Source organism: Hemibagrus wyckioides, linkage group LG11 (genome assembly GCF_019097595.1).
Source record: "Hemibagrus wyckioides isolate EC202008001 linkage group LG11, SWU_Hwy_1.0, whole genome shotgun sequence".
NCBI lineage: Eukaryota > Metazoa > Chordata > Actinopteri > Siluriformes > Bagridae > Hemibagrus > Hemibagrus wyckioides.
Window position 1 is genome coordinate 9,942,492 of NC_080720.1, and position 22,968 is coordinate 9,965,459.

A 22,968-nucleotide genomic window follows, 5' to 3' on the forward strand; every position below is an offset into this window, starting at 1 on the left:
AGGCTGAAATTGAGCCACGGGAAGTTGCAGATTTATCCAAGGGTCACGCCAAACAAGGCTGGAAAAAGAAAACAACACCTAGGTTTGTGCATAAGTCAGACATGACTAGAAGGAAAACCTCAAAATGTTTATAGAGCCGATCTGTGTTATAACCTTTATTCTTTTTAAAATCAGGTCATGTGTTTGGTCTGAACTGTACCTGTGGTTGGTGTTACAAAAACCCAACCTTTATTAATTGTCATGTAGTGTGGTGTACTTACACGTAACGCGTAACAGTGTGACCAGAGGAACAAATGAGGTTTTACCTGTAGAAAAAAATATACACACCCAACCCTCAGTACTGCAATGCGGAGGAACATAAGGCACTTTAAAGACCCAGAAATGCCAGGACAATGTCATTCTAACTATCCTGCCCTCCCTATATTTCCTTTTTTGTCTCTCTCTCTCTCTCTCTCTCTCTCTCTCTCCCTCAGACTCATACACACTCTGTCCAGTTCTCCTTCATTTATTAACCCTGTCATAACTCATTTGCCTTGTAAGTGCATATATGCCTTTCGGTTTACATACTTGGCCATCTGAAATATACACACTGCACATACATCCCTGAATCTTTCAATTTTCTATCATTCTCAAAGCTTTGGAGGTTCATTACATATTGTAAATGTACTACATTAAATCCACATTTACCATAGACAGCATATCTAATCAAATGTAAGATGTAAGATGTGTTCATGCACATGTTTTTAACAATTAAATTATGATGAACATATTACATGGGCATGAGTTACCAGGTATTCTTACAATTACGTACAAAAGGTTCATGGTTTTAAGAAACGTCTAATATACATGCAAGTTTTTAAGCGATTAAATGTAATATATTTTAAACATTATGCAGACAAATGATAATATATAAAGAATTGGAATTTCCTTTCTACATGAGTCTTAATGAAACACATACTGTATGTTAGCTAGGTTACGACAAAGGTGTTAATCTGATGAGGGTTTTTGTATATTGATCCCAATCTATATACTACAAACAGATAATTCGTCTGCATATGTTTCTTCCAAATTCTCTGGTTTCCTCCAATGACCCAAAAATATGATGGTAGGTAGATTGGCCGCTCTAAATCAACCCTTTTTTGTGAATGTGTGTGTAAGGAAAACGGTGTCCTGTGATGGATGGGCATCTCCTATATGGTATACTACCACCACTTGGTAAATAACAGGCTCGAGATCCTTTGCAATAAAATGGTTATTCACACAGTAATAATAATGTACGGTTTCAGTCAAACTTCCTCTGACCTTTTTTCACAGGAACTAAGGTTCAAATTGCGGTTTGGGTTACAGGCAGCATGCATTGGTGGAAAATGGAAGCATTGTCCTTAGCAGTGTTTTTTTTTTTTTTCCGATGCACATTTTCAGACCATGTGTCTGACGTCGTCGCGTTCAAAAATATCTTGCTACTTAGATGATTCAGGATTGGCGAGAGGAGGTATTTGTTCCTGAATTAGGGGCAAACGCCATACACTGATATATTTTTGCATTGCTTTTCAAATAAGATTTCCCTCTAGATTTTCATAATGAAACACATGTATTAGCAACTTTATCAAAAGATTATGTTATTATTAATATTATATTATATTATATTATATTATATTATATCATCTTTTAATCCTGTACCTCTTATCCTACTCAGGGTCATGGGGAACATGGAGCCTATCCCAGGGGAATTGCACACACTCACACACCTATTCACACACTATGGACAATTTACAGATGCCAATCAGCATACCAAGCATGTCTGTGGACTCAAATACATAGAGGAAGTCCCTGGAGAAGGAGAACATCCAAAATCCATGGACACAGATGGCAGGAATCAAACTCCATGCTAGGCACCAAGCCACCATGCCTGCCTATATTACATTAGATTACATCATATATCTCAATAAATCATATTACATCATCATATCACATTTGGCACAGCATTTGCTTACAGATGCTGCAGGAGGGGAAAGCAGTAAAGTACAGAGTTAATCTCAAGTATAAACAAACATTCATCAATACGGTTAAAATTCTTGATTTATACAATATATACCGATAATATATACGTGTAGCTCAGACACTTTGATTCCCTTGACCTAATTAAAACTAGCATCCCACCAATAAAAATGGGCTTCTTACTGCTGAGCACATACTGACAGCGACATACTGAATCAGACATGAAGTACAGTTAAGCTCTGAGCATGTGGCAGAGCAGAAGATGATAGGCTGGAAGGGAATGAGGAGACAGGCTGAGCAGAAGAAGAGTGTGACGCAGGAGAGAAAAAAGTGGAAAGTAGAGAGGGAGCTAAAATGATGAATGTGTGCCTTATTTGGGGCAAGGTGTCCATAACTTTCAGGTACTCAAAAAAAAAAAAATTCTTCTTTCACCCCCTTTTTATCCCTTTATTCTGGGTCAGATAATCTCATGGGAACTAGGAAACAGGACAGCACTACCCCGCCTCTCCTCACACTCCCAATTCTTCTTCTTTTTTAATTACTTCCTGTACAGATGTTTAATTAAAGAATCTCATTACATAAATAACATATGCATAGACACATGAGGACTGGCAGTGCAAGATACTGTTATAAACTTACACATGAATAATCGTAGCAATGTGTCAAATAGAGAAACACTTTTAACTCAAATGGGTTTGGTTTTGTGGTGTCCTGCCTCCCACAGGTTGCTTAGGGCACTACAGTATAGAGCTGTAAATAGTCCCACTTCATGTGCCAATTGTATTACATAATAGGAATAAAAGTGCTATTTGCGTCATTCACTAAGGGTGCAAACACCACCCCTCACCAATCCTGTATTCTCTAAGAGGCTTCATCTATATCTGATGAAGAAGACGTCAAAGACATGGTCTGAGAATGTGCATTTTGGGAAAAACACTGCTAGGAATAACGTATACAGCTAAAGTTAGCCTTTTAATTCTAAATAAAGCTGTAAACCAGACTGATATTTAGACCTGCCTTATTTTCTGTACTAAAAGGTCAAAGGAAGTCAGACTGAAAGCACACAAAACACCTCCAACTTTCATACAATTTAACTTCTGAAGTGTCTTAACGTTCCAGGTTTGCCAAGCTACCACTGTTGGGCCCTTGAACAAGGCCCTTAACCCTCAATTGCTCACTATAAATTGAGCTAAATGCAAGTTTCCCTGAATAAGGGTTTCTGGAAATAATGTAAAGTAAATATTTGTTATATTTACTATAAATATTTGTTCATAAATGTAACGTACTGAAGAAAATAAGAAATCCAAAAGAAAATACATCTGTGTGTTTGTGTGTGTGTTTTTATCACATGTTGCCCTGTGATAAACTGACCTGTTTTCCTGTCTGGTGCTCCCAGGATAATAATATTCTTTGTCAAGGATTAGGTATAAAACAAAAACCATGAATATACATCTTAATTTCCCCAGAGATTATAACAATGGTGCTTACAAATCAACTTTATTGTAGATTTTTAGAAATGATTTGACAATCTGCACGTGTATTATGAAAAGGCTCAATTGCAGAGGGTACTGCTACAATATAAAAACATGAAATAATTACATTTATAAATATGAGACCATAACAAGTTTAACAAATTAACAGTATATAGATATAGCAATATGTACAGCTTCAAGCTGTGGTTCTGAGTTTGGAAATAATTGGCAAATAATAGTTCAATCAATCACGTCTGAACCATGCAGAATCATTAATGCTTAATTTGTCTTGACATATCACTGGTTAGATTTTTAGCAATAAATTTATTCAATCAAAACTATACATTTTGTTCATCAGAAAGGAAATAAAATGTTAATATGTAGAAGTTATTAGTGCATTAGGAAATTATGACAGTGTTTCTCGCCTTATTCTTTGCTAATAAATATGACTTAGAGTTGATCCCATCATAAAACTTGTCTCGTGATTTCAGTTCATCTTTGGAGGGAGAGACGTTGTTCACGTTTGGATGGATTCAGCTTTACATCTCATCTGTGTTGACCTTCATAGTATAGATCTGGCAGCTACTATAGGACTGTGGCCTCTTCCATGGCACTCACCCACCTTAGAAACAATACACAGATACAATTAATATGCGTGACTGGCACATTATACTATAGCTGCTTGAAGTGATGTGTGTTTTACCTTTGGGCTGTGTGTGTATCCTGAGCCTTGAATGTGTAATAGAGTGTAGTGTGGTGGTACAGCTGAAACACACTGCTCTCTCCTTCATTCTCAGACTTTACTGAGAAACCTAGAAGAGGAAGGGACTCACATGCAACCCTCTCCTTATGAGAGAGAAAGAGGAGAGAGAGAGAGAGAGTTTATAACAAATATTTTCTTCCTATTTTAATATTTAACCATTTCACTGACTAAGTCATAAATGTACGTCTGTATTTTACCTCAGGCTGTGGATATGTATAAAGCACTTTATCTTTGAGAAGAAACCACAGACTCTTCCAGCTTCGTTTACTATTTCGACTCCTCTGCAGAGTCCCACTCATTTCACCCTCGGATCCTGTCACCTGCACAATGTTAAAAGAAGCAGACCCATTGAAAGATAAAATTATACTTCACTGTTCTCAGAGTTAAAACTCGGACACATGAAGCCACATTATTTCAAACCTCTGCTCATGCTGTGTCACAGGTCAGCATAAAAAGTAAACCACTATCTTCCCTATCTTCCTTTCACTATTGGCTAGTGCTGTTGTGATGGACAGTGTAAAGTGAGGACGCCATCAACCTGCCCAGAGATCAAGGCAAATTTCACTCTCTTGCCTCCAAGCTACTGATAGCTATAGAGTGAAATTTGCCTTGATCTCTGGGCAGGTTGATGGCGTCCTCACTTTATGCTGTCCATCACAACAGTGACATGGACAGGACTCAAACTCGCTATCTCCTAATAATAGGGTGCAAGATTTTGGCTGCAAAACTCACTGTTTCTGAGTACAAAAATACATTTTACCCTGGAATAGTAGGTAATCAAAACACAATATCCAAAAGCCAAAAAATTACAGCTTACAAATGCGTACTGAGCAGTATAATGTTGATGAAACAGATGAGCACACTGAGAAACAGTGCGATAATGTTCTGCAAATTACAAAATCTATGGAAATAACTCAGCATCCAACCTGTGCTAATTAGCCATTAGTAAACAAAACAACTCACACTATTTAGCCATGTCTTTTGATGTTTTACAGAGGAAACGCTCTGTATTAACCTTCATATGTCACTTCATAAACTAATGTCACATAGTGTTAAATGTAATAAGTGCTGCTATAGCTATAACTTATAACTTATGGTCTACTGTCTATAAGACAAATATTATTTAGTAGCATAATCAGCACCCAAAAAGGACAAAGATGAAGAGAAACCAAGACGCTATGCAGTAAGGACTTTACATGATGAGTAGGAATGCACTCTGATACATCCAGGAACATGCCAGATGATGTAGCACATTAGGGAGTATACGCATTGTTGTAGGGTGAGACATACCACTTATGATCTCCCAGGAAAAGACAGCGTGTGGTGCAGGAAGGTGTGGTATATGAGCTCAGTAATCTGGGGAGCAGCTCATTCTCTTCGTGGAGATCGTCTCCTCTTTTGGACTCCATTCCCAGCACAGATGCGCACTCCAGCAGTGAGCATTTCTGTGGGAGGAGGATAAGGAGGATGGACACAAGTGATGAGGACAGTGATGAAGAGGGCCCTCCCAGGAAAAGGTTCTGTAATCCGGGGAGCAGCTCAACCTCTTTGTTGACCTCATCCCCTACTTTGGAGTTAAACTCCACTGTAGATTCTTCCAGAAATTATCATTTCTGGTGGAGGAGGATGATGAGAAGAAGGGAGCTGATGAGTGGTGAGGAAGTCACCAATGATGAAGACGCTCATACTGCAAGATGGGAATCTGTGGAGCCAGAGGATGATGAGTTTGAGGTGTTTGAGCACGTCAGTTTGGAGAGGAGCTCATCTCGTTCAAGCAGCTTATCCTCTTCTTTGGACCTTATGTCCTTTATAGATGCTTCCACTGGCCAACAATTTTCTGTGTGGGTGAGCCGGTATGAGGATCTTGATGATACGTCAGCGTATGACAACATGCCTCATCAGAACGCTGAAGTTAGAGAGCCTCAAAGCTTGTCCCAATCACCATTTACCTCATTAGTCTGGACCTGGCTGGAGATATTTCCATTCACCTCCTTACCATTCCTGTCCTTTTACTCACTATTTAATCTGTGGTATATTTGGCATGTATCTAAATCTCTGGTAAGTATTTCACTTCTAGGTTCCACAAATCTGTCTTTTTAAAAAATCTGTGGTATTTCCCCTCCAGAATTAGCGTTTTTTTAATCTGAGGTAAGTATTTCACCCCTTTTAACCACAAGGATTGGTAACGATCACTCTGATACCTTATGTTGTGTTGTCATGAGGTCATTGTTTCCATTCTTCTTCCCCTCTAATGGATGCTGGACCTCAGATACACCTATCAGTGTAGCAGTTACAGTGGTCAGAGCTACCTGTCCACCAAAGTTTCTGTTAGCTGTCCTCCAAATTGCTGTCCTCTTGCACAGTACAGCACTTGGCTCTCAGTCCCTTTCTAGAAATCTAGTGTGTCTAGATTCAGTTACCGTGCATACAGCATCTGGAGTAGGGTTATCAATGGTGATCAATCTGTGTACTCTGTATAGTTAGCCACCAAGTTAGCTGGTTTCCATTATACACAGATTTGACACAGATCAGAGTGTCTAATGAGCCTTGCTCAGTGCTTTCTTCACAGTGATGGTGATGCAGCATGGCTGCCAGAGCAATCAAGTCGAATCTGACTCAAGTGTCGCGGAGTTAAAAACCTTTTAATTGTGAATGTCCAATGCCCAACTCCAACTGATAAACAGACTGTAGCTGCACCTAGGAGAAATTCATGGAAGAGGTTTCTGAGAGATATTTTTACTATCTGAACCTCAATATTGATGTCTACCTTCATCAGCTTTTGCATCAGCCTGAATGACATGGCAGTGGGCCAAATTGGACTAAATGCTGACAAGGAGCCTTGCTTTAGCACAGTGCTGATCATAAAGGTTTCCCCTGTGCTACACTGTAAAACTATTGTGTTTTTACATGCACAGGCTCTGCAGTCTGACACATTATGAGCAGGTTGGCCTTGGACCCATTCCTAATTTAGACACTTTCCACGCTTCAATTTTCTATTAGAGGTGTTCCTGCTGTGCAGTCATAAGAATGGCACGTGTCCATGTTATGCATATTTTCATGCTTCTAGTGGTCTTGAACACAAGTTTTTTGAGGGTTGCCTTCCAAGTGTAGACCAATTCGGTCTCAGTCTTTCATCCTCTATACTGTAGTACCATGGGTGTGCTGGGAATGCGTGCAAGTGTTTCTTGGTGAAAGTTGATACACCAGTCTGTATCCTTTGCACAGAAACTTCTCCCTGGTGACTCCACTGATGGTAACTCACTTGCCAGGATGGAACAATGGTGGGATAGCATTAGAGAGTGGTGTCTTCACCCTCTGCTTTCTTAAATCTGTGAAAGGCTGGTAGGACTCAGGTGATAGTCACCAATGACAAACTGATTCATTGTCAGCTGTAGTTCTGTCTGGCAGAGCTGATCAATCTGCTACGTCAGGATTCAGTAGCCCATGACTGTCATCACTGTCTATTATAGTGATATTCCTGCCTCTACCGCTGATTCTGCACACATTGCACAGGATTCAGGAATGAGGCCAGCGAGTTCACATCACAGCACCATGCATGGTGTTTAAACTTGTCACAGCCTTTCTAAAGGGACTAAGACGTCTTTTTCACTCACACTTTCCTAAGAGTCTGTTGTGGCATCTCATGCATGTGATTTCTTAGACAACACTTTTTTAATATTTCTATTTAACTTTTCATTTTTGTTTATGCTATATTGTTATTAAATATGAAACATATGAAACATTAAGTTTGTTTTCGTAAATTATAGAAATTGGCAAATACACAATTATAATGAATGCATGATAATGGCATGAAGACATTAAGGACATTTTAAAGCTATACTCTTATTTATTTTAAATCAATCATTTGTTTGTAATCTATAATTGGGGTAATGTGGTTCTTTCTTCAAAGCTTCATCAGTGAATATCACTCAGTGAAAATAAAGAAAAAATGAGAAAAAATAAATTATTCTTTTCATTGTTACAATGACTACGGTCAAGTCTACACATAATAAAATAGTTTAATTTTATTAAAATTATATAATCATTTTCACTTTCTGCCATCACCTGGTAGATTTTTATTTCCGGAAGATGGGAGGAAGATTTAATTTAAAGTGCAGGTGTAAAAAAGTAGTAAGGAGACACTGATTTAACACACACACGTACCTTGGGAGAATTTGCAAGATCAGCGGGTTTGGTGTGGAGGAACTTGACTGGCCTGCACAGAGTCCTGACCTCAACCTGATAGAACACCTTTGGGATGAATTAGAGCGGAGACTGTGAGCCAGGCCAAAATGGTGACATCTGTCTTTACATGCACATGAATGTAATATGGAGTTGGCCCGCCTTTTGCAGCTATAGCAGCTTCAACTCTAGGTCTGGCTCGCAGTCTCCACTCTAATTCATCCCAAAGGTGTTCTATCAGGTTGAGGTAAGGACTCTGTGAAGTTCCTCCACACCAAACTCACTCATCCATGTCTTTATGGACATTGCTTTGTGCACTGGTGTGCAGTCATGCTGGAACTGGAAGGGGTCATCCCCAAACTGTTCCCACAAAGTTGGGAGCATAAAATTGTCTATTGTATGCTGAAGCATTAAGAGTTCCTTTCACTGGAACTAAGGGGTCAAGCCCAACACCTGAATTCAATGATATGGAGGGGTGTCCCAAAACTTTTGGCAATATAGTGTATGTAGCTAGAAACACAAATTAACATGATTTACTACTTAATCCAACTACTTAATGGATCTAGCAAGCTACTAATTTCAACAGCATCTGGATGTGTTAGCTAGCTGTTGATAACAGATGTGGTGTTTATTTCAGCATAACTCACTTGGTTAGCTGATTGCTCAAAGATGCATTCCTCAGCTATAGAAATTATTTTCTTATTAGCTGTCTCAGTTGAACACAAAAATGTTAAAAAAAAATGTATGAAAAGTAAAAGTAATTACTCAAGAAAGCAATTACTGAAAATCTCAGGAGGAGCTTCTTCCTTCAGGCCATCAGACTCCTCAATATGGACATGTCCAACTTACAAATCCCGTAAGATTCCATAGAGACTCATTAAATCTGTTGTAATTCTGCACACTGCACTTTACTGTAACTACATGTAAATCACCTGCATTTTAAATATATCAATTTCCAATCTGTAGTATTATAATAAATTCTGTACTGTTACTACATATAAGATGATTGGACATTACATTCTATTACCTCTCCCTCTCTTATTATTTCTTTTCAGTCATTTTTTTTTAACTTAATTCTTAAATGTAGTTTATTTATACGCGCAGTCTCTGAGAAGTGGATGGGTTTTCATTTCACTGCAAATTGTAAATACTTTATATAACTGCATATGTGACAAATAAAAACATCAGATCATTTATTACTCTTAATTCAGTGTTGAGCATGAAGATCAGACGTTTGACAGTTACCTGGTTGAAGGATAAGTGGCCTTTGCGACTCCTCCACAAACTGGATGGGTGAATGTTCTGGAAAACCGTAGACAGTGGCCGACTGGAGCTTTCCATTAGCATGGCGACATCACCTTCTGAATACAAATATTTGGGTACATACATTTGACAAATTTCAAGACAGTCAGCTCAGTTCATATATATCAAACTATGCCACCAGCACTGTTAAACCCTGACATGCTTTGCTTTAGATTTTTTAATTCACTAAAGCACATAGAAGAACATACCATTCTTGCAAAGCTCACTGTAGCACTTATCACACACTTTGGCTCGTCTGTTCTTCATGTATTTCAGAGGGACTTTGTTTCTACAGCAGTCTCTGCACACAACCTGTGACAGATGAGATATAAAGATAAGCCCATCTGGTTAACTACATCATTGAGGTGTGTGTGCACTTTTGTGTGTGTAATTACCTTGCCACAGGCATGGCAGTGATGCCTCCGGTGTGTGAGGCTGAAATGGACGGGGCAGTTCATACACACTGCTACCTGGGAAACGGAGACCAGAGGTGGTGCGTTCTCCCCGAGACACACCCCTGACTTCTCTCTAACCTAAAGAAGAAAACTGCTGTCAGAAATCTAGTCTCACTTAGTTCATGTTAATAATCATCTTAATGATTTAATGCGCCGGAGTACAAGCGTACAAAATGTGTGGCTAGGAAATAACATTCACATTTCACATTAGCACATGACATATGGTTAAGTGTCTAACTGTAAGACAAATATAGGCTTACAATTATTTACAGCCTTACTTTCCTTATTTCACTGCCAACAGCATCTAGATTGTAATCAAATGTAAAAGTCCAGTATCCAAGATTACCGAAACTGTACCTACCAGGATACAGCTGACATTTTAAAAATTCCTAATTTACAAATATACTTAATTTGCTCATTTTCATTAAATTGTTCAGGTATGCAGCACAATATATCTGTTAATATTTGTTAATCATTATCACAATACTGGACTTTTCGATATTGATCCCAGAGAAACCTGCAACAAAGTAAGCAAACCAGAGACCAGAGAATTCCAGATAAATGTGTGTTTTTCTGCATAGCTTTTGGCATGATTAACCAGGGGATTCTTCATCTTTGTCATATCATAGCTTTCCCAGGTGTATTCCAATCTCAGTGTGAAAGGGAACATTTCAGAACAATCTCAGGATTTTGCGATTGAGACAGCCTTTAAAATGCCTGGTTCTCTGACTAGTGTTCTGACTACTGAACTACAGAGCTGAGTCATGAACCCCATAGCTATTCAGCACAGAACCTTTATTGTCCAGATCCCAAAAGAGATGCCTCAACACTTATTTCTCGTCTGTTATAACTAGTTTACCTACTGCTCCATTTATGTAAAACATTTCTATAATTTAAAGTGTTTTGGTCATTTTAACATGACAGTAAATATTAGTAAGGCAAATGTAAGATACTGCCCGTGGTATCCATTTATGCCTTCAAAGGCTTGGACAGTAGCTGTTAGTGAGTGGGTGTCACTCTTCCCACACTTTATTCAATGAGCCATCACCACTGTATCACCTTCAATTGCACAAAACCATAGCAAGTTAAACAAAGCACTGCATATCATGTACACCTCTGAGGTCAATCAGACAAAGCAGATCACATTCTAGACTGTATGATCTCTGGTGCTGAATAAATTTCACTGTTATACAAATAGAGTGTGTGCATAGAGTTTTTGTGTACATGGGAGGTGTGATAAAGGCCTTTCACACATCAAGCCAACAGAAAACAGAGTTGCTAAGTGCTAATTGGCAAAAACTTGGCCAACATGAACATTTTAGTTTTCTACAACAGCCATCTGTTATGATACCTGAGGAGATTCTGCTTTCGGAAAACATTTCAGTTAATATAGCAAGAATCTTTTTGCTGTAATGCCCACAAATAGCTTTAAAAAAATCATACAGAATGTTTGGTAGTCCTCTGCACTTGAGTGTAATAATATAGACTGGGGTTTTTATAGCGTTTTGCAGCCCAGAGACTCCTTTAACTGTAAAAATGTTTTTCCACTACAGATATTTTTCTAAACACATTAACATGAAATAAGTGTACAACCGAAATCCAGGCCCAAATATTAAATGTGTGTACTCATATTTGGGCTATATATTGAAAGCCATAGACCTACACTAACAGATACATTTAGAGTCACTCTCAGAATATGATGACAAAAAAGTCCCTTAAATTATTAGTCATGGCATAGCTTACATCATTGTAAAAAAAAAAAGAAAAAGAAAAAAGATAATATTATTAGGTAATTTTTTGTGGAAAACTGACCAGTACTGGAATATTAGCTTGTCCCTCAGGTCAGTTGCACTCTTTTAGTCACTGGTGTATTTATGACAACAGTGTATATATATATATATATTTCCAGTGACTTAAAGCCATGGCATAGCATTAAACAATATTGGTTATTCACTGGAAAATGCGTTCATAATATCCACATGTACAAAAACATAACTCAAAATCTGACCCTTTTGCTGGTCAGAAAGAGAATGACCACAACAGTAAAGCTGACATTATTTATAAGTAACTTTTTTAGCTTTTGAGAATTGAATTGAAGCTATTCAAGTTAAAAGATGAACAGGTTAACAACTATAAAAACTCAGTAACAAATAGAATAACCTTGATAATGATGGAATTACTGCAATATGATAAATATATATTCATTTTATATTAATAGCCATTAACACACATGTTGGAATATTTCCATCTTTAAATATTAAGCGTCCAAGTATTTTACCTCAAAACAGCCAGGAGGTTCTATCAATAATGAGCCAAGATCAGCTACTGTCCGATTCAGTGCAACAAACCAATCATCCCTCTCAATAGAAGAGCTGCAAACAAGAACACACAGAAAATTCATATGGAAGGATAAGTATAATAATATATATAGACATAGATAGATAGATAGATAGATAGATAGATAGATAGATAGATAGATAGATAGATAGATAGATAGATAGATAGATGGGGGGTGACTGTGGGTGTGTGTGTCTTACCTTGCTAACAACGTGATACTAATGTCTTTCACTTCAATCTTCAAGGCATTCTGCGTATTTTCAATCAAATGTCTAGTAACCTGAGACCGAAATAGAAAGTGGAGATAAATAGTGATGAAGGTTGTACATAGCACAACAAAAACAATATTAAAATACATTCATTAATAAAAACTATGAATGTTACCTCCATCCCTGTCAGTGATAAAGTGTTAATGAGTCTGTATTTGCCATCTTGTTGGGGGTACGTGTAAAGCATTATATCACTCATCTGCAATATAAAACAGAGAAGTGACATCAGCAAACAGTGACTTTTACAGAAGAAAAATCACCTTTTAGGTTCATTTAACAGTTTTAAGATTTAATCTAGATCTGTATTGTACGGATTTCACCACAAGAGGGCAAGAATAGTAACATATTTAATAGAAGCGATTCTGTTATGAATCCACATGTATGAGAGATATTTTTTAATAATGGAGCTCTCATAAAAATCACACAGAAGAACACATATAAATCTAGTATTTACATAATTTGATATTGTATACCTTTGTTCTATATCACTGTATACTAAACACTGAAATCACAAAACACTGAAATATTAAAAAAAGATATCCTTGTAGCACATTTGGACATGGTCACATACACACCTGCTCTTGTACATACTTGCATATATGTCACATAAGGTATATGTGATATACACCGATCAGGACTAACATTCTGAGCACTGAAAGGTGAAGTGTATAACACTGATTATCTCCTCATCATGGCACGTGTTAGTGGGTGGGATACATTAGGCAGCAAGTGAACATTTTGTTCTCAAAGTTGATGTGTTAGAAGCAGGAAAAATGGACAAGCGTAAGGATTTGAGCGAGTTTGACAAGGGCCAAATTGTGATGGCTAGATGACTGGATCAGAGCATCTCCAAAACTGCCGCTCTTGTGGGGTGTTCCCGGTCTGCAGTGGTCAGTATCTATCAATAGTATCCTTTACATCCTGTAAGTTGTTTAAGTCCTGTAAATATCCTTTAGGTCATGTAAGTTGTAAGGTGGGACCCATGGAGGCCCGACGTCGCAGCTTACAGGCCTTAAAGGATCTGCTGTTAACAGCACACCTTCAGGGATCTAAAGGAGTCCATACCTTGACAGGTCAGGGCTGTTTTGGCAGCAAAAGGGGGACCAACACAATATTAGGCAGGTGGTCATAATGTTATGTCTGATCATTGTATATGTCACCTTGTTTAATTTTATAGACAATGTTATTTCACTGTGGTCTAAAATGATAAATCTTAATCCAGATTAAACCTTTGTGTGCTTTCTAAACACCATGAGACTGTACCAGAGATTTATGTGTAACCCTGCTACATCACTTTCGGTTACCATGTAAAGGATATTTCTGACTCACAAATTCTTTAATTCTACTTGCCTCTTCATCTGCCTTCATTATCAACGAGACAGACTGTGTGGGTGTGTATGATAGCAATGTCAAGCCGTGCATTTTAGATCTAGGCAATTATTCTATAATATTCAGTACCTCTAAGATAACTAAATAAAATAAAAAATAATAAAATAAAATAAAATAAATTACAGAGACTAAAATATCTACCAGTATTAAAAATGTAATATTTCAATGTTTAATATGCATTTAAAAAATGTCTCTTCCTAACTATACTGGTGGCTCTTCTGGACCACAGAATGAGCTCACTCATTCATATCTACCCAGACGCTATGAAAACAAATATCCTTAATGAGCAGAGTTGCTGCCTCACAGTTCCACCGTCCCCACTACTATTCTGGTCTACATGGAGTTTCACATTTCTGAGACGTGGATTTCCTCTGGGTTCTCTGGTTTTCTCCCACAAAAAAACTGCCAGTAGATGGACTGAATACTCTAAATTGCCCCTAAGTGTGAAAGAGTGTGTGAATACGTTTGTATTACAGATAGACTAACATTACAATACAATCATAATTATTCTGTGAATGAACCAAAATGATAAACATCTTCACATTTTAGATTACAGACTCAGGTCTACTCTGAATGTTGTATGCTATAAATGGGTGTCTCTCTCTGGTTTCACAAACAACATACAGTTCTGAGCAAAAAACATCCTGCCAGGAAATCCAACTCGAAAAAAACAAGGACATCACCATATGGGGGTGTGGGAAAAGCAGAGCGACAGACAATAGGGCTGAATAAAAAATCCTTTGTTGACAAATATGTTGTCATTAGTGACTGAAATAGCAAAGGGTCATAAAGGCTCAGGCACAAACCCGTAATAAATAACATGACAAACCAAGAATAGGTGACGTGGCTGTTTGCACTTCCTGCTGACCTTCATCAGGGTTCCCTCTTTCACAAACACCTAAACACACACAGGGTTAAATCAGCAATACGAATTGAAGCAGATGGCTAGTATAAGGAGTTAATCTAGTCTCTCACCCTCCCAGGCTGAAGCAGGTTCTTTAATCCCTGAACACTATGCTCGATATTGACCAGATGCAGAAGATCTGCCTGAGACAACACAGAGCATACTTCTGAGTACTTACACACATTTTGTCCTGACTTTCTCCACTATACTTTAGGCACATATGTATATAAAATATGTTCTTGGTTCCTTTAATTTTTTCCCCAAATAATAGAGTTTTTAAAGAATGTAGCTTACTTGGGGACCTATTCTTATTCCCCACTTCATCCTAATTTTTAGACTTTTTCATTGCAAAACATCACACACTGACTCAGTCTCACACACCCAGCGCATGCAACTCACTCCATTCTTGAGGCTCGTCTTCGCCTGATCAGCTACATCTGAGACCATGACCAGAGCAGCTGAGACAAAACAAAAAGAAAGAAAGAAAGAAAGAAAGAAAGAAAGAAAGAAAGAAAGAAAGAAAGCATGATAAGATTTCTGTAGGTACCGTGATTAATATATACAGTACAGATACAGCTGTGGGCAAAAGTTTGCATCCCCCATGGTTCAAACACTACATGGGAATGAAACCAGGACATGAGCTATTTCAGTACTCTTATTCAGTCAGTCAAACAGAAACTAGGAGATAAGGGGCCAAATGACCTTCACATTTCTGAGAGGTGAGAGAAATTGGCTACCACAAGAACAATAAACCTACAGTAACAAACATAACAGGCATTTCATTTACAATTTTGATAGATGTACAAAACACAGATGTATGTTTAATAGCACTTAATGCTTTATAAATTCATGTCCTCTTTAAAAAAAACAAATTAATTTGATGTTAATTAATGTGATGTAATACAAGTTCATAGACATAGGCATAATGAAGGCTGTAGACGTGTTCATGCTACCTACCTTGTGTATCCTCATACTCTCTGGAGCCTTGTGAGAGATTATTTTTGTAATCTAATAAAGATAACAAAAACAGTCATTTTCAACTGTACATTTTGAGGTGGTTTGAGATAAAGCAAAGGTTAATCCAGAATGAAAGAGGAAACAGAAGCGATTTTTACACTGGTGCAGGGTACACAATAGGTCTTTTGTAGCATTGGATGTCCGGATGGTGGACAGTTCGCTTCAAACTGATGTGGAATGTGTGTAATGGCTAATGCAAATTTGGACAAGCAGAGTTGCTGAGTTTAATATGTTACCTGTTAGGATCATGCTGTATTGTAGGACTCGCACTATCACTTGCAGCAACTGCTGTTTGAGAGCACTGATGTCCAGCTGCTGAGAGACAAACACATTCAGTTACTGAAATTCATACATAAAGGAAATGTCCTACAAAACAACAATAACCTATGTGCCATGTTACATTTCCAAACATATCTCTACGTTATACTTAATGTCTCTAGGTAGGTAATAGCACTTGTTTTGTTTGGCAACACTGCATGAGTTACAGTCATGGGATATGGTCTTTTTCTCCCTATTAGAAAAAAGCTAATTGTATCCTGTGTTGATTTCACCGGGGACAGAGAGACATCTCTAAAAATACAGTTTTTGTCTGTTTTCAGATAGCTGAATATAGCACTCCGGCGCTATATATTATATTTCACTCCAGGTCAATTCTATTCAATTGTATTTGTAAAATGCAATAGCAATAACAACAGACGTTGTCACAAAGCAGCTTTATTGAAATCTGGATAGAGAATTATATCACTAATGGGCATGTCAGCAGTGACAGTGGCAAGGAAAAGCTCCCTGAGTTATCATGAGGAAAAAACCTTGAGAAGAACCATACTCAAACAGAAACTTAATAAATACAGCAGCAGCAGCAGCAGCAGGTACCCACCTACAGCATCCAGAGAAAACTTTAGAGTGACCTAATCTGGAACAAATCCATGTCTATGTTACTTTATTACTCTATTATCTAGTTACAGCTTTCATCTAGTCATACTAGCTTCGGGTACTGCTTAAGCTATACTACAGGGTGAAAGTCGTATGTAGTGTGCTTTGATTTTATTTGATTTTATTTTATTTTATGATTTTTACTGCAAAATGTTTAAAAAATTATCTATATATTTCTAATTTTATATATTTCTGTAAAGCTGCTTTGTGACAATGTCCACTGATATAAGCGCTATACAAAAAACTGAATAGAGTCAAAGAAATAAATTCATAATTAAATAAAGAGATGTTATGTCTAATTCTTACCAATTTCATCGTGTGCCTCTAGGAATCCCTTCTTTTTATTTGAAATTATTCACAAGTCCACAACAAGCTTTTGATGCATTTCTCTCTCTGGCCTGATATCTGATATATTATGACATTCAATAGCCATGTACTGTACATGCACAATCCCCAAATCTTCTGTAATCAGTAGGCCCTGGGTTTGGCAGTGTTTTGTTAAAAGTGCAGCAGAACTAAAGACATGTGTGATATCTTACTGTGTTCTCCATCTGCTCCATAGTCCTCACTTTGGAGTCATGCTGGCTAATAAAGGAAGGGAAAACCGAAAACTCTGATTTCTTGGCCAAAAAGACGTCAGCGATGCCTTCCTTCTGATCCCTGAGAATTGAAAAAAAAAGCATGGAGTAAAGAAAAGAAGGAAAATATAGACAAATGAATTGATGTAACACAAGTATGCGTGGATTTCTGTTTCTCACCACTCTTTAATGCGGCTTTCCAGTTCAGTGTGAAGGTCTTGGTGGAGTGAAGAAATTGCAGGTAATTCATTCCAAAGTCTCATCAGCGGCTTCTCTGCACCTACAGTCTGTAGTTCGAAGAACACAGATTAACTTTAGTTCATTCTCGTAACTCTGACAAAGCACATTATTTGTTCTAAATCTGAAAGGATCTGGTCATGTCAGTATAATGTTGCTTCAAGTGACGCAGTGATGCCCTGGCTCAGGCTTAGTATACAGTATGCTCAGAGTACATACCTCATTTAGAAGCTTTAAAGTCTTTACATGCCTTAAAAAAAAGATAGAAAGATACAAGTTTCATTTAAGCACAGTAAACATTGAAGGTTTGTAAAGTGGCAGCTGGGAAATTGAATAGGAATACAGAATTATGGACACTAATTTCCTGTTAGTGTTTGATTTGTGTTTGGAGAATCATTTTACTTGAGTCAATATGTCAGTACAACATAATCAAATTAAAGTGGCATAAATCTAGTGTTTGTTTTCACATGTTGCATACATAAGAACTTACATTTATTTACCTATGTCTCTTATCTACTCTCTTATCTATAAATGACTGTGCTTGTCCTTGGGCCCATAAAATTCAGCAAACCGACATCTGGCTACAGCTCAGCAGGCTCATCCCTAAAGTTACTCATGGACTCGGTCTATTGTAATCCAGCTGTCCAGTTTTTGCAGTGTTGGCTTCATAGAAGGACTGGCCATTTTCTCTTCTCATACTATACTACATTCCCTAAAGCCTATTTTTTTGAACTTCTAATAAAAGTGATGTTGTTGAAATAACTTCACTCACTGTGTCTCACTGTCCAGCAGCTCTTTCACAATGTAAAATGTTCTAGAACAATTAACAGTCTGAAATCAGAAGAAAAAAAATGCACTGGGTAAAATGAATATTTGAATACACAGACACAAATAGGCTGAGATTCACATACTGGGCTTACCACTCTTTCAGATGCTTTTTTTTCCTCATCTTTTGTACACACAACACCTACAGATACGCTCACCGTTCCATCTGACCTCACCATAGGCGAGCAAATTGTGTAAGCACTGAAGAAGAGAACAGACAGTCAGCACACACACACACACACATACACAGAAGAAGATGTATTTAAATACATGCACACAAATGTGAAAAATTGATTGACCAAAACACAGGATAGTCATATATTTTCCCCGCATTTCCTGCCCAGGTTGATCATCTGCTTGTTCCCACCCACCAACCAGCTCTGCCTTGTCATACAGCTACTGGCCAGGGAAGGTGAAAGCTAACACATGTTATCTCCAAAACATGTGAAGCCAACCCACTTCATCTTTTTAAACTGCTGCTCATGCTGAATCACTGGGCAGCGTAAGACACTTGGAAAGGTGCTAACTCCTCTCTTCCACATACATGAGCTAACAGACACTCATGATTGGCTAGTGAGAAAGAATATACCACCCCTTCCACCCAGAGAGCATGGCCAATCTTGCTTTCTTGGCTCCTGGCCACAGATGCTTACCATTGATAATGTAAACGCATTTCTGTTGCACCACTTTGTAACTAAAAATTATTTTCATGTCTGTAAAAGTTAAAAAGCATAGAGATATACCTCTCTGTCTCTTGCTCGTTTGCTGAGCTCTTGCTCTGAAAGCTTGGTAGGCTGCTCATATCCACATAACCATCAGTGTCAGTGGCCGAACTCTGGTTTCGTTGATTCTGATTGGAGGGTGATAAGAGGCGAACCTGCACATTTTCATAATGGGGACTTGTGTTTAAAACATTCTCATAAATTGACGAGTCCACGTTGGGGGAAGAGAAAGACCGAGGTTTGGAAAGGGGGAAGGGCTGTACAAAAAGGGAGTGGATCAAATCATCGGACTCCACTCTTAACATATCCCATGAGCTTGGACTAGCTGACCCAAAATTGTTATCCAAAACAGTGCTCACACCTTGCCTATGCATGGTCTTCTGTAAACGAAGAGAAGATGGGGATGATGGCACTGAACGGTCATGTGCCCTGTGAAGCTCAGGGCTTTCGGTACATTGCCTTACTAAATTTAACCTCCGGCAAGAGCCCTGTGGACTTGACTCTGAAGAGGACCTAGATGACACTGAGCGACTATCTGTCCTTCTTTCAGGTTTCCTCAGAAACCGTAATGGTAAGAAGTAACGTTTAAGGCCAATGTCAAGTTTCCTGTTGCAGGCAGTCACATCACTTTGCAGAGCAGGTGTACTCTTTCGGATTGGTCGCCTTGTGATGGAAGACAGCTCAAAAGGAGGTGGTATGTCAAGAGGAGGGCGGGAAGGACGTCCTGGAGAGAGGCATCCTAACGAACCTGTCAAAGCAGGCAAACTATCTCCAAGGTAATTATGTCGTGTGTAGTACGACTGCGGGTGTAGCATTAATCGTCCTTTTCCTGATATTGTGGTACTCAATGGATCCAGTCTGGGGGTTTCCACAGATATAGAACGTGTCATTAAATACTTCCTGGTCTGCAAAAAGTCTGTGGTTTGGATATTTGGCTCAGTTTCTTCATACACATGCTCTTCTAACATCTTCGTTAGAATGTCTGCTCTTTCTACCTCTTGTCCATCACGACAGTACTCTTGCATCTGCTGTGACTCTTCAGGTTGTAGAGAGACAATGGAAGAGACACTTGGTATACAAGGTGTATTGTAGTCCCCTGCTTTGAACTCAGATGATACATGCTGTTCAGTTTCTGACCCATCCTGAGCAATTTCAAGCGTTTGTCTGGTCTCTGTGCTTTCCACTTCATCTGAAGTCACTTCAGACTCAGATGAGCAAAATGAAGAGAAGCAATGATCAGAAAACTCAGAGAGTATTTCAGCTTCTTTCTCAGATATTGGATAAACTGTTGGGTCTGAATGAGAATTTCTAGACAATAAAAGATTTTTCACCTCCTCCTTTTGTTCCTGTTCCTCTACTGCTTCACTGCCCTCCTCGCTAAAAGTAGATAGTGATTCACAAAGGTTCTCTGACTCCTCTTCCACAGACAGCATTACTGTCTCTCCACAGTCGCCCACATCTTTAACCCCTGACTTCCAAGAGGGTTCAATATGTTCTAAGAGATCACACTCTGAAAAGCCATCAGCATCTGCCAATGCCTCACCTGCATCACACACCTCGGGGAACATGGTGACAATGTCAGTTCGGTCTGGGGTCAAAGCATCTGTGTTGAGTCCATTTATGTACATATTATTTGGGTAAAATCCATTTAGAAATTTTTGCTTGGTGAATACATCATTGTTATATGTTTTGTCAGACATTACTGGTGCCCTAGTTTTGTTTCGATTCATTCCATCTTTGTACAATAGTTGCTTACGAAATGAGTATGTAGATGAGCTCATGGAATCAATAGGTGTCACAATTGGTCTTGTTTTACCATTCACACCGACTTCCTTCCTTTCCTCTTCCATATGTAGCAGTCCCTCCACTCCTTGCATTTCCTCCTTCAATTTACTGTAGGAGAGAAGCTTCACTGAACCTTGTTCTTCATGGAAGTTAAATACCACCCTCTGTTCTAAACCCACCTGCCAATCTAACCCATTCCCCTGTGCCAGCTCCTCCCCACAGCCCAAGTGTTCTAGTATACTGTCCGGTTCTTCCTGATCTGCTTGTGCAAACTCCTCCCATTGCATAGACCCCGCTTTACATTTTATGTCTTTCCATGGTTTTTGTTCCACATCCTCTGTCAGTCGTGATTCCTCCCATTGTGTCCGTACCTCCTTCCTATGGTTTTTCAGTAGGTGCTGTTCTGCTTTAGCAAGATTTAGGTTTTGTTTAGTGTGTCTCTTCAAGTAATTATTTAAACCATTACCCAGCTTTGGGCTTGATCTTGCTTTGGAGAAAATAGATGGTTTACTTCCTTGATTCTGGCAGCATTTTTCAGGCAATGGCTGAACAAATTGCCCACTGGGAAGACACCGGGCTTGGATCTGGGACTTGGGATTCATGTAATGCTCCCGTAATTCTGAAACGGATAAGGAGACAATATAGGCTTTGCTTAGACATGGCTTATAAACAAACAAAGAATTCCTCAGAGCAAACACACCATACTTCTTATTAAATTTACAAAATATTCTCAAAGTTACAAGCTTATTAGTAAATCGAATGTTTGTTTTATTAAAGTCAGAAGACCGCTATTTATAAATGGATAAAAACCTAGATTCTACGCAACAGATTCTGTCAATGCAGTCTGAGTTTCTATAAACACCCGAAATCGGGGGCGGTGGTAGCTCAAGCGGTTAAGGCTCTGGGTTGTTGATTGGAAGGTCAGGGTTCAAGCCTTAGCACCACCAAGCTGCCACCAACCCACCCACCCACCCTACTCCAGGGGTGCTGTATCATGGCTGACCCTGTGCTCTGACCCCAATCCCCAAGGATGGGATATGTGAATAACAACATTACAGTAATGTTTATGTGACAAATAAAGAAATCCATTACAGTCAAACATAATTCACTCAGTCAAATCCAAATAAAGTCACTTTTGTTATGCATCACTTTCAGACAGTTTTTGTTATCCATCACTTTCAGTACTTAAGCTTTGGCTATTAACAGCTGTATACACAAATAGATAAAAGTTTGGCCCAGTGTTTTATTCCAATAGAAAATATGGTTTATTATAGTAAAAACAACTTATTACGGATTACATAAAACATTCATTTTTATGATAAAAAAAAACAACAAAAAACAAAACTTACCTGCACTCATATTTTCCACATGATTTGGCGGGATCTCACTGAAGCTCCAGGTCCATAAATAGATTAAAGGTCAAATAAATCCGACATAATGAGCGAAATATAAAAAAGTTGAACGCTTTAACACAGCCTTTGTCAGAATTGCATATAAAGTGTGTGATATAGCGGCGGTGAGACTGGGAGTGTGATGGGAGGCGCCTGTCTCTCTCAGCTTCCTGAGGAAAAGCCGCTAGATAAACGGCAAAAAATAGCGACATGTCTGCCTTAACAACAGCACGCAAAACAAATAGCTTAGTTCCTTACTTTTATCGGTTATATCTTATTTCTAGATTTTCTTTTAATCCATAAGTGTAGATTTAGATTTATTTCCACGATTTAGATTTATTTCCACAAAATTAAACAAGTCCAGCTATTGAGCAAATCAATTAAACATTTTGAGGGCATCGATTTTCTG

General features: G+C 38.4%; 1 protein-coding gene across 5 annotated transcripts; it reads right to left on the minus strand.

Moving 5' to 3' along the window:
* Positions 1–3,849: 3,849 nt before the first annotated feature.
* Positions 3,850–22,741, minus strand: fgd5b (FYVE, RhoGEF and PH domain containing 5b). Of its 5 annotated transcripts, none has more exons than XM_058403840.1 (21): positions 22,518–22,741; positions 19,405–21,787; positions 18,757–18,862; positions 18,609–18,667; positions 18,056–18,086; positions 17,780–17,886; positions 17,561–17,681; positions 16,325–16,400; positions 16,029–16,079; positions 15,453–15,529; positions 15,143–15,214; positions 14,997–15,065; positions 12,894–12,977; positions 12,710–12,789; positions 12,451–12,544; positions 10,113–10,250; positions 9,927–10,029; positions 9,661–9,776; positions 4,431–4,553; positions 4,174–4,316; positions 3,850–4,092 (listed from the first exon to the last, which is right to left on the minus strand). In XM_058403840.1, exons 1-21 carry the CDS (start codon positions 22,525–22,527, stop codon positions 4,056–4,058), a joined length of 4,080 nt encoding a protein of 1,359 aa, XP_058259823.1. In that variant the 5' UTR covers positions 22,528–22,741; the 3' UTR covers positions 3,850–4,055. The 5 variants fall into 5 exon arrangements, with proteins under 5 accessions (XP_058259823.1, XP_058259822.1, XP_058259824.1 ...); XM_058403839.1 differs by having other exon boundaries at positions 16,325–16,403; XM_058403841.1 differs by having other exon boundaries at positions 15,471–15,529; positions 16,325–16,403; positions 22,518–22,740.
* Between the last annotated feature and the right edge of the window lie 227 nt (positions 22,742–22,968).

Bases quoted from the DNA above. Each gene is read 5' to 3' on its own strand.
- fgd5b (XM_058403839.1), bottom strand. The intron at 15,066-15,142 runs GTGAGAGACTAG...GTGTGTGTTTAG, and splicing joins ACCTGCTTCAGCCTGGGAGG to GTGTTTGTGAAAGAGGGAAC. The intron at 12,545-12,709 runs GTAAGACACACA...TCTTGTTTGCAG, and splicing joins AGTATCACGTTGTTAGCAAG to CTCTTCTATTGAGAGGGATG.